The sequence below is a fragment of the Macrotis lagotis genome, chromosome 2, assembly GCF_037893015.1.
Source record: "Macrotis lagotis isolate mMagLag1 chromosome 2, bilby.v1.9.chrom.fasta, whole genome shotgun sequence".
In the NCBI taxonomy this organism is placed as follows: Eukaryota; Metazoa; Chordata; class Mammalia; order Peramelemorphia; family Peramelidae; genus Macrotis; species Macrotis lagotis.
Genome location: NC_133659.1, coordinates 54,709,261 through 54,721,162, shown reverse-complemented (window position 1 = coordinate 54,721,162; position 11,902 = coordinate 54,709,261). Strand labels below are relative to the sequence as shown.

The 11,902-nt window shown below is 37.6% G+C and overlaps 1 protein-coding gene across 2 annotated transcripts in view; it reads right to left on the bottom strand.

Moving 5' to 3' along the window:
* The window catches only part of DDR2 (discoidin domain receptor tyrosine kinase 2), a 226,853-nt gene continuing 214,951 nt past the window's right edge, over window positions 1-11,902 (bottom strand). For both annotated transcript variants that reach the window (XM_074221867.1, XM_074221868.1), the window contains exons 16-18: window positions 11,241-11,475; window positions 7,785-7,934; window positions 1-6,551 (exon numbers count right to left, since the gene is read on the bottom strand). In XM_074221867.1, coding sequence (XP_074077968.1) covers window positions 6,411-6,551; window positions 7,785-7,934; window positions 11,241-11,475 — 526 coding nt within the window. In that variant the 3' untranslated portion in view covers window positions 1-6,410. The remainder of the gene's footprint in view (window positions 6,552-7,784; window positions 7,935-11,240; window positions 11,476-11,902) is intronic.

Sequence of the window (11,902 nt, the reverse complement as noted above, 5' to 3'; positions counted from 1 at the left end):
ATGGATCTGGAACTATTAGTGAGTGCACAAAGGAAGGGAAATTGATGGCATGTGATAGCAATCTGTACTCTCCTGACTTGGGCAATTATTTTACTTTTTAACCATTCCTTTAAGGTTTAAGAGAATATTCAAAACAATAAAAATTCCTTCTTTCTTGATATTACTCCATATATATTTAGTTGGAATTTTTACACACCATATGGTATGTAAAAATTCCAACTAAATATGTATATGTATATATATACATATATATATATATATGTTTTACTCCTTTTCAGCCTTAACAGATCTAATCTCTTCAATTCCAACCTACATCTAATTTAATATTTAAATCTATGATGCTATGAACTTAAAGCAGCTCTTACAGAATTACAGTGTGATTCTAATACTTCAGGACCAGGTTTTCTAACTAGAATCAGCTTATTCCATAGTAGTGGTTGGCTACTTATGAATCCAGTGATCCTTTTCAGGTTTATAATAGACAGAGAAGATGAAACTTTCCTTCTATTCTGAAGACATTCTACTGGACATATGCATGGTGGGTGGAGAAAAGAAGAAAGGGAGCAATGGCCAACACTACTTCAGTTCTTTTCACTCTTTCGTGGTAGAAACATTGGTTTAAATCAGGGAATCCTCTTGTTATCTCTAAACACTACACATGTACTATACTATTATCAAATTAAGTGTACAATAGGAAGGATCTCCATGCTTCAGCCAACATACAAGGAAGAGGTCATATTTCTCTGAGTTTGTTTTCATGACTTCTAAAAAGTCAAACACATGCCTAACCTTCTAGGACAGTAAGAACCAGAATTTTAATGGCCCTGCTTATCAGTTAAAAGAAGTAATCTACCTATTTTGAGGCATCTCTTCTTCTACAGCTGGGTTTATAATGTTCCCTCTTGAATTCAGCAGAATTGCAACTGGACAGAATTTCTCTTGCCACATCCATTCAGGACTAAATCACAAGGCTTCAAGAACTAAGAGTCATAACCACAAAACAACCATCATGACCACTAGTGGTGGAGCTATTTGTAGTAACTGAGTTTGCAATGTAATGAACTCTCCATTAGCAACTTGGTCCTTTTTACCTTCCAATTCAAAAATTCTAAGAATATTTAACAACAAGAAATGACATTCATATGTTTCTACAAAAAAAAACATTTAAATTCAAATTCAGAGGCATCTTTCCATGTGGACTGGGATACCTATATTCCAGAAACATTCTGAGAACAAAGTACATTCAAAGAAATCTGCTGAAAGCAAAAGGTTTATATAGTCTGTTGAAAGATTGGAACCTACAAATTATAGTTAGTAACAAAGACTTCTAAAGATTCAGCTCAGTCATAATCTTTTTTTCTGGGTAATCAGATTCTTAATTTTTTATCTTCTTGTTCATCATTTTGCACAAGACAGACAATGTTTCTTTTCAATATTTTTCTTTCCATAAAACATCTTTATCTCCATCCTCTCTTTCACCCAAGACTTGTGGACTACCTCCACATCCTTGATATCTTACACATTTTACCTCCTTGTGAGTCATGGGAAAAACCTGGTTCACAATCTCTGAACACACATTTCTTTTCTAAGCAGATGAATATTCTCCAGTCAAGGTTACAATCATTTCTGACTCAAATCAATGATTTCTTCAACTTGGCTGTGACCTCTCCATGTTTTTGTCATGATTGTTATGCTTCCATAATTTCTCTGATAGATGCAAGAATAGAGTCTGTACACATTTTTGCTTGATGGACTTCCTAAGTGGAGGATTTCATTTCCAAAAGAAAAATGAGAAAGTGCATTCATCCTGAGGTACACAGGGAGTCACAGCTTTCTAAGATCCTTTGCCATTCAATATCTCTCCTTAGAATCAACACTACTTGGATAGGTCTCACAGTAAATTTTCCTATTCCTGGCAGGAATAGAAATGATCATATTCACAATGGCTCCTCAGATTTGGGATAAGTGGAATAATGAGGGGCAAGAGCTCCCATACCAGATAACTCTGCTTAGCCCAGGACCTTCCAGAGAAATCTTATAGTGGAGGTTCCTGATGAATGGCAGAAGTCATGTGTCAACAGCCTGTGTCTTCTTGGTTATGCCATGTTCTTACTTAACCATGACAGTTATCAGTATCTTCAAGAAAGTTTCATTTTTCCCGTCTAACAGAACTGTTTGGTCAGAAACAATAATCCACAAGGAAGCACCTCTACAGTTAGAGGACCTTAGGACTGATGGGATTTTCAGGATTCATTATTCTTGATGGTCAGGGTTACATACCTGCTCTATGGAGCTAGAATCTAGTACCACCATCTCTTTCAACCCAAGCAAGGTCAAATCAGTATCAGCAGACATGTATCTACCATCAACATGCCAAGCTAATAAGCCAGAAGTCAACACACAGGGGATGGGGTGGTACAAGACTGAAAAATCACTGGTCTTGTTTAAATCTATGTATTAGTGGGTGATTTCAGAGCTGAGTGCCATCAGGGATTTAGCTCAAATCTATATGAAATCTCAGATTTGCCTTTAATACTTTAACCCATTGCTACCTACAAATCCTCAGAAATAACAGTCCACTTGATATGCTTCTGTGGTAGGACAATGCTACCCTCTGGTGGCAAAGTACAGGTTTTTTAATCACTGAAAAATTCTCAATCTACCCTGCATAGCTGCATTGTCCTTTATTTCTTCATCCCTCTTACCTTCAATATACTCACTTATACCATTCAACATCTCTTGACTTCCAGAAAGGACTCACCATTACTTCTGCCCTAACTTTCTTTGTATGGCATATCATTCTATCCTCTATTCTCTGCAAACTTTATCCTCCATCTTCTCTTCTCTGTCTCTTTCTGTCTCTCTGTGTCTGTGTCTGTCTCTGTCTATTCTCATTCATTCTCTCTCTCTCTCTCTCTCTCTCTCTCTCTCTCTCTCTCTCTCTCTGTCTCTCTGAATTAAAAAAAGCCTCTTGCTCTTTGATTGTCCCTTTTCACCATATTCAACCCTGTGCCCATCCTCAACACTCTAGTCTACATTACGCTACCTTTCCTCATTATCCTTAACATCGTTGGTTTCTCCTTTTTTCTTCCACCCCCTTTATGCCATCTGCTTTTGGATCATTCTCTTCATTTGGAGCAAACCTTTGAAGTTTGGTTATATATTCATGGCATAATTACAACTTGGGATTTGAAATGTCCAAAAGCACTACCTAGATAGAGAGATGACACAGCCTGTCTGAACATTAAGACTTAATTCCAAAGGGAACAAAAAAGTTTCATGTTCCCCCAAAGTATCTATTTCTCTCTGCCTCTTTGCTCAACACTTCCATATTGCCCTCTTCTAGTTAAAGAAATGAGACTTGTAGCCAACTATGTACTATTAAACTCTGGGGCCATATGAAACATTTTTACAGGGATTTCCCTACTTTCAATTTATTGTTCTGAGAAATGCCCTGATCATGTACGGTTCTTTTCCTTTTAGTCTTTATTTGTATATATACCATATTTACTTATATGTGAACATACTATATCCTCTCAGTAGAATGTAAGTTCTCTGAGAGTATGGACTATTTTACTTTTGCATTTGTACCTCTAGAACCTACCACAGTGTCAGACAAATTTAGGAGATTTATTATTTATGGGTCTCTATAATAAAAGTATATCCTGTTTCTACAGTCCTTCAGGAAGAGACTGGATGATCACTTTGGGGGTATATGATAGAGAACTTTTACTCAGATCATGACTAGACTTGATAGCTTTTAAAGTCATATCCATTTCTGAGATTTTATCAAAAGCTGACATTCTACAAAGCCTAAATATTGAAAGATCAAACTCTTACCCAAGAAGAGAAGGGAGAGTGTTTGGTGATACCACCTGTTTAATATTTTGATTTAACAAACATTCATTAAACTCCTAATACTACATGGAAACTATCAGTTTGATCAATTTGTCAGCTCTCTGAAGTGTTTTTTTTTTCCTGGAACTAGGGCTGACCAATTCAGGTTGAATAAGCTAATTTCAAATATAAATTTGTATAAAACTACTTTGCTACACAAAAGCATCCATCGGGTGAACTTCTGCAGAATGAGGTGAATTGATATGGAATCAAGGAACATAAACAGAAAGAAGGGAAAGAAAGAAGGAAGGAAGGAAGGAAGGAAGGAAGGAAGGAAGGAAGGAAGGAAGGAAGAAAGGAAGAAAGGAAGGAAGAAAAGAATCAAGAAACTTATGACCCCAGTCATATGAGAGCTCATAGATAGAAAATAGATGCCTAGGGGAGGATAGGCGACGGTAGTGGATAAAGCACTGGCCTTGAAGTCAGGAGTACATGAGTTCAAATCGGGTTTCAGACACTTAATAATTACCTAGATGTGTGGCCTTGAGCAAGCCACTTAACCCCATTGCCTTGCAAAAAAAAAAAAACCTAAAAAAGAAAATAGATGCCTTCTTTTAGGGGCAGTGGATTAAGGCAGAGAATCCAAGATTTCAATCTGCATTTTTGCCTCATATGATTCTGAAAACAGAACCATGAAGTATTGTTTTAAGTAGGCAGAGAGGGTGGAGACTGCTATGAGACAGTGACTTGATTCCTTGACTTGGAAAATATGGTCTGAAATTCAGAGCAGTAATTAAGAATTTGGTGGGGCTAGAGCAAAAAAGAAGTTCATTTGGAGTACAACTGCAGGGAGTAGGAAATATACCTCCAAGAGATCCAGTGGTTTTTGTGTTGCCAAAGGACTGGCTACTACTGGAAAGATGGAGGAATTGGCAGGGGGCAGGGAGGGGAGCAAGTGTGTAGCCAATAGTGAGAGAAACTACATCCTGGGATAAAGTTGGTCATTGTGAGTGAGTTTTGTGGGGAGCATCTCACCTGGATTCTGACCCTTGGAGATGGGTTAAGGAGGAGTGCACATTAGGAAAATAAACATTATAGACAATTATATATCTGGTTCCTTCCAAATTTCACCCTGAGGAGAAGACCTAATGTCTCTTCCTGGTTACAACTCTGCTGAAATTCTTCATATCTCCCTCTGTATTCTGAGTTGAAAGTTAGTTTTTCTGCTGGGCTGGAAAGCTTGGAGTTTGTGAATATTCAGAATCACCTTTGAGGTCATTATAACATGAAGTTTGGACAATTTAAGGTAATGACCCAATATCCAAAAGAGCAAACCCCAGCTCCATGTTCCACTTCATACTGGCTATGTCAAATCTAACAAGGAGTCATAAAGACTGTACCCAAGAGAATAATTGCAGAGCTCATCTTCTGTCATTTTTCCCATAATTGCCACTCTCCAGAAGTCTAAAGGAAGCCCTATCCATAAGAATGATCCACAGCAAATGAGGAATTCAATGAATAAAAGACCAAAATGCCAATTATCAACTCACAATTGTCCCTAGAAATGTTGACTGAGATTCCAACTGTGATAGTTCCCTTGAGCTGGGATCAAATGGCCCATCCATAGCTAAGATTGTACAATAGCAGCTTCAGCCATGGTTTACCAGTCCCAATCTTGAAACTGAATTAAAACCAAATCCTTCCTTGGGGAAGTCCATATCTGAATATAGCTGGAAAATAGTGTCCAGAAGGTCCTGTGGAATTATAAATGGAATTCCACACTTGTACAGATTGCATTCACATAGTCTCTTTACCTATGACTCCCTTATCTCTCTTCTTTGCAAAAGATAATTCATTTACAGTAAATTCTCTTATCTGCCTCATTTCCCTCTACCAATCTGATATTCTCCAATCACACACATGGGAACAGAGCCTCTTTCAAAACAGGACCTGAATTTGTATTTGTTGTTGTCATCTGTGTGTGTGTGTGTGTGTTTATTTACAAGTATTCTATCAGAACCATTCTTATATATGAAAATATTGTGGAGATACATTCAGTTACTGGCCCAAGTTAACTCATGAGTCAATGGGAAAGGCCTCATTAGAACTCAAAGGCCATGATCAGTCCATGATCTAATATTTCACTGAACCTTTTGGCTTAAACACATCCCCACAGAATTTCCCACAATATCAGTATCCTTTAAGTTCTGTTTTGTTCTGATTTGTTAATCACTTCCTAGAAATGGGAACTCAGAAAAAAAAATCACAGAATTTGCACATTTATAAACAAGCATATTTAACATTTATAAATTATTTGAATTTTCTAGCCTCTGTTATCCAACTCTGGTATGTCAGGTAAGATTTCTTTTTCATTTTCTTTTTTTTTTCTTTTAGATTCTCTCTGATCTAAACTTTTTTTTTCTTTTTTTGGCTCTTTAATGTAAAAAAGTAGAAAAACAAAGAAGCCTCTGCCTCCCAGGGTCCATCAGAAGTCCAAGTGAAGTGGCTTAGATTTGGAGAAGTGGTGGGTTTTAAGGGGAGGATGGGGGGGTGGTGCTCCAGGGTTGACAGAATCACTCCTCTCCATTTCCTTGTTGGAGAAGCAGAAGGTGAATTTCTTGGAATGAGGGGCGGTTTTTGGTGTCTCTTCTCCAGCAGCTAAGCATCAGCTTATAAACAGGATCAGGGCAAATTGCAGGCTGTGGGAGATATGTCTTTGGAAACAGACAAACAAACAAACAACAAAAATGAGGAAATTACAAAGAAAGTAAAAAATGAAACAAAAATAAAAATAGCCCAAGTGATGGAGGTGGGGAATAGTTGGATTCAAGTTTAAACTTTCTCCTCCCTATTGTCCTAATTTGAAATTCGGGTTGATATTGACCCAGCATAGCCAAGGACTGAAAAAGCCATTTAATGGGCTAGTCAGTGACTCAGTGAATAGAACTGAGTTTGAATCCAGTGTCAGACACTTAATAGTTGTGTGACCCAAACCACTCCAATGTCTTTGTCAAGAAATCGTCATGGACAGTATGGTCCATGAGATCACAAAGAGTCAGACATGACTGAACAACAACCATAGTATATAGAGATTAGTACCTGGGTTGCTCATATTTTGACTGTAATTTCCTTACTCAGGAAATGTCAAGGACTTTCTATTACACTGAGCAGAATGCAAACTTCCTAACACTATGATCTTTATACCCTTAACTGATCTACTCCCCTTTGTACTAAGGTTTGATCATGATGCATTATTTTCAAACATACTTGATATTTCCCTGCCTTCATAACTTTCTTATACTATTCCCTCTGCCTCTAACATCTACCCCTTCTCCATTTGTCAGAGTACCAGCTGGCCTTCACAATTCAGTTTACATGCCACCTTCTCTGAAGCCTTTCTTCAACTCTTCCTTAAGATAGAAATCAGTTATACCTCCATATTATCACTGTGAGCAAAGGGTCTTTGGAACTAAGCCTGCATTTGGAATCAGATGACAGGGGTTAAAATTTCAGTTCCATTAGTTATTTCCTAGGTGACCCTAAACAAGTTATTTAACCACTGGGTCTCATTTTTCTCACATTATGTGGGAGTTGGACTAAAATGGCAGCTCAGGCTCCTTTTCAGTTCTAAATCTATGATCCTCTATAATCTCTATATTGAAATGCAGTTATTTAAATACACATTATCACACATATATATGCACACATATACTTAAATACATATACACACTTAAACACACAATATTTTGTTCTTGAAATGGACCAAAATAACATTGCTGTGTCTGAATCAAGTTATAGTGTCTGACTATGGTTGATAAGACCAATTTGAGCTTGGAATGTTCTACTGCAGGTCAGGCATAAATGGGCCATGTGAAGATTTGGGATGGTTCTAATCCCTTCTTCAGAAACTCACATATCCCCATCTATCCCTTCTTAGTTCTCCATACCTGCCGCCCTTGATCTCGGAAGAATTCTCCTGTATTCTCGATAACTTGTTCATCTGACAGCTGGGAATAAGGCTGCTCCTGGCAAAAAGTGAAGGTCTCCCACAGTGTTACCCCAAAGGCCCATACATCACTTGCTGTGGTGAACTTGCCCTAGGTAATTGCAAAAAGAGAAGGAAAAAAGAGAGAAACTCAGGATAACTGTCCCCCCACACACACACCTATACCCCAAAGGAGTATTGCCTTGGACTTCCCCTCCCTCATCTGTAGAGGAAACAACCATTATTAAAGTCAGAGTTCTGTGAGATTCACAAAGTGTGAATTCCTCAGGTTAGATATGCTGTCATGGAGTTTTGTAATATTCAGACATGATTTTTCCACCCTCCATTTCTCATGTTAGAAATGCTGATAGATCAAAGGATATGACTAGTTTTAAAATAAAATTAAAGCTATATATAATCATATGAAAAAATGCTCCAAATCATTATTGATTAGAGAAATGCAAATTAAAACTTCTCTGAGGTATTACCTTATACCTATTAGACTGAATAAGATAGCAAGAAGGGAAAATGATCAATGTTGGAGAGGTTGTGGGAGGATTAGAACTTTAATGCATTATTGGTGGAGTGGTGAACAGATCCAACCATTCTGGAGAGCAGTATGGAACTATGTCCAAAGAGCAAAAAAAATGTTCATTCTCTTTGACCCAGCAATTGCAATTCTAGGCCTATGTTATAAAAAATGGGAAAAGTCCCACATATTTCAAAATATCTATAGTAGCTCTTTTTATAGTGGCAAAGAATTAGAAATTGAGGGTATGCCCATCAGTTGGGGAAAGGTTAAACAAGTTATGGTATATAAATATTATGGAATACTATTGATCTATAAAAAACCATAAATGGTCAGACTCTAGGGAAGCATGGAAGGAATTACAGGATCTGATGCTGAGCAAAGGGCACAGAACCAAGAGAACAATGTACACATTAACAACAACATTGTGAGATGAACAACCTTGATGAAAGTAGCTCTGCTCAGCAGTTCAGAGAGCTAGGACAACTGTATTAGACCAGCTATGGACAATGTTATCCCCATCTAGGGGAAGAAAAATAAAGCAAAACAAACTCTTTCAGAATCTGATGAAAACTACAATCACTTTTTAAAAATATATCTCAAGTATTTCTTTCCCTTAATCCTAATTCCTCATACTGAAAATGACTAATCTGTAAACATGTTTAACACAAATGTGTATGGATAATATTAATTTGATTGTCATCACTGAGGGGAGGGGGGGTGGTAACGGTGGGTAGAAGGAAATTTTGTAACTTAAAAATACACATAGGCATAGGGATGAATGTCGAAAAACTTTCATAACATGTATTTGGAAAAATAAAACATAAATAAAAAAGAAATGCTCCCAGAGTTTTATAGAATTTAAAGATGATTTCCCACCCTCACTGTGTTCAGTTCACACTATCTTCATTGGAGGACAAACCCTATAAAGATTAAACAGTCTTCAAAGATACAACATTCTCCACTTTTGTGCTAAAAGATTGTCTAAGAAAACAAAATTAGACCAAGATGTCAATCTTGGTTAGAAAGCCCCAACCATCGTTCAAAGCCCAATTGTGTTTCAATTACTACATGTACTTCCCCTTAAATACAGATACATTCTTTCAGGTCCTGTGCTGAGCCCCAATATCTTTTTGATGATTTCATCAAATCCCATGGATTCAATTCCCATCTTTTCATAATGATACCATCATCTCTATATCTATACCTAATTTCCTCCTTGTAAAAAAATGATGACCTATTGAACATTTCCAACTGATTGTTTTATAAGTATCTTAAACTCAACCTGGATAATATGTAACTGATTGTCTTACCTCTCAGTAAATGTGACCTCATTTCTGTTGAGGTCACCACTATTCCATGTTCAAAACCTGTTATCTTCAATTCTCCATTCCCCTTACACCTTAACCCTATCCAATCAATTACCAAGACATACATACATGTGTGTGTGTGTATATATATATACATATATATGTATATATATGCTTGTGTGTGTTATATGTGTTTATTTACATACAAATATAACATGTTTCCACGATGTTTTTCACATGTTCCCTTTTCTCCTTTCACATAACATGTTCAAGTTCTCGTGGTCTCTCCTATACTACTGTAAAAGGCTCCTGACTTCCTTTCTTCCATTATCCATCTTCCACATAGTTGTAAAACTCCTATCCCCAAAACACAGATCTGACCATGTCACTTCCCATTTTCTTTAGGATACTAAAATACTAATTTCTCAGTTTAACACTGAAAGCCCAACACAAGTTGCTTCCAGTCTTCTTTTCCTTGTTATCTGAAATGTCAGAACATATGCTGTTCTGCATTAGTAGAGGGGTGTCTTCTTACTGAGGGTTTCTGTATTGATGAAATCACAGTTTCTTTGTGTAAGACCCTGTGCTAAGCACTGAAGATTCAATGTTATATATAAAATAAATCCCAGACTCAAGAAGCTTGTGGTTTAATGGACAGGAGAGGAGAAGAAAGAGGAGAAAGAGGATGTGGATGAAGGAGGAGGAGGAGAAGGAAGAGAAGGGAGAGAGAGGAAGAGGAGGAAGAAGGGGGAGGGGGAGGAGGAAGAGGAGGCAGCATACAAACAATGAGAAGGGAGAATGAGATTGAGGAGAGCCACAAATACACCTCTAGAAGTATGAGGAGAGACAAATCACTCTCACCCATCTAGGGCAAGGCATGACTGGCATCACAGAAGGAAGAATTAGTATTTGAGCTGATCTTGACAGAATGGAGGGATTTCAATAGATTGGCGGAAGAAGAAAATTCATTTTAGGCCCAGTGAAGAACAGGAACAAAAGTAGAGTACCAGAAAAGAGCAGGTCAAGAATGAGACACAGTAGAACATAAAGTGCATGATGGCAGGAGTATGCTGGTAAATTTTTAATCACCAGTTCTCTGAAAGAAAATAGAGATATAATACATTTTCTGCACCACTTTCTTGAGTCTATGCAATTAACAAAGCAATAGATCAAACTCTGATTTTTTAGCAGTTGCTGAATTCCAAGGTGTAAATGCTCACACTGCAAATATAACAGTGACTGGCTTCAGCACCCACTGCACAAAAAGTAGTGATGGGAGAGACGGTTAGAAAGCTAGGTTCAAGTCATGGTAAATATTAAGTATAAAGGTTTTACACTGATTAGAATAGGAATTTGATCACAGTAGTACTTCAATTCTATTACAGGGTGGTAGAGGGAAAAGTGACTAGGACAGACTAGATTTTAATATTAACATAGTTTAGGCAAAGAGAGATATTAGGCTTTCCTATTATCTCAGATGCAATTCTATACCTACCACCTTATGGGCCTAGGACATTAATGGACTTTTGATCATTTTTATTGATTGAGATATTTAGAGATTGAAACTAGGGAAACTTACCAATAAGATACTCTCCCAAGACATCCAGCGGATAGGGAGTACTGCCCGACCTTGGATTCTGTAATAGTCTCCACTGTACAGGTTCCTGCTCATCCCAAAATCTGCTATCTTGATGGTGTAGTTCTTACCCACTAAACAGTTTCGTGTGGCCAGGTCCCGGTGAACAAAATTTAGAGAGGACAGATACTTCATGCCCGATGCTATCTGTGTGGCTATGAACTTCAGGTTTATATAACTGAGGAAATATGAGAGGAGACAATCAGAAGTAATCAGGGTCAAGAGTAATACAGATGGACACAGGCAAACCTTGTCACCTTACTTGGACTGTTGGCTTCTCAGCCTCCAGTCCAACCTCCACATAGCTGCCATATCTTTATTCCTAAAGCACAGTTTTGACTATAAGCCATACCCCAAGGCCCCGCTTTTAACATCTTCAATGATTCAATTGATGCTAGGATAAAATACATACCCCCAGCATGGCCTTTCAAAGCCTCCACAGTTTGGCCTGCACCTTTCTTTTCAGGTTTATTTAATATTTTATAGCCTCAAATCCCCTATTCCTGTCAGATTTATCATCTTGTTATCAGTCCCATAGGATATTTCCTCTTCCATTCCCTCATCTTTTTATTAATTCCCTATATGTGGAAGGCCATCTCTCCTCA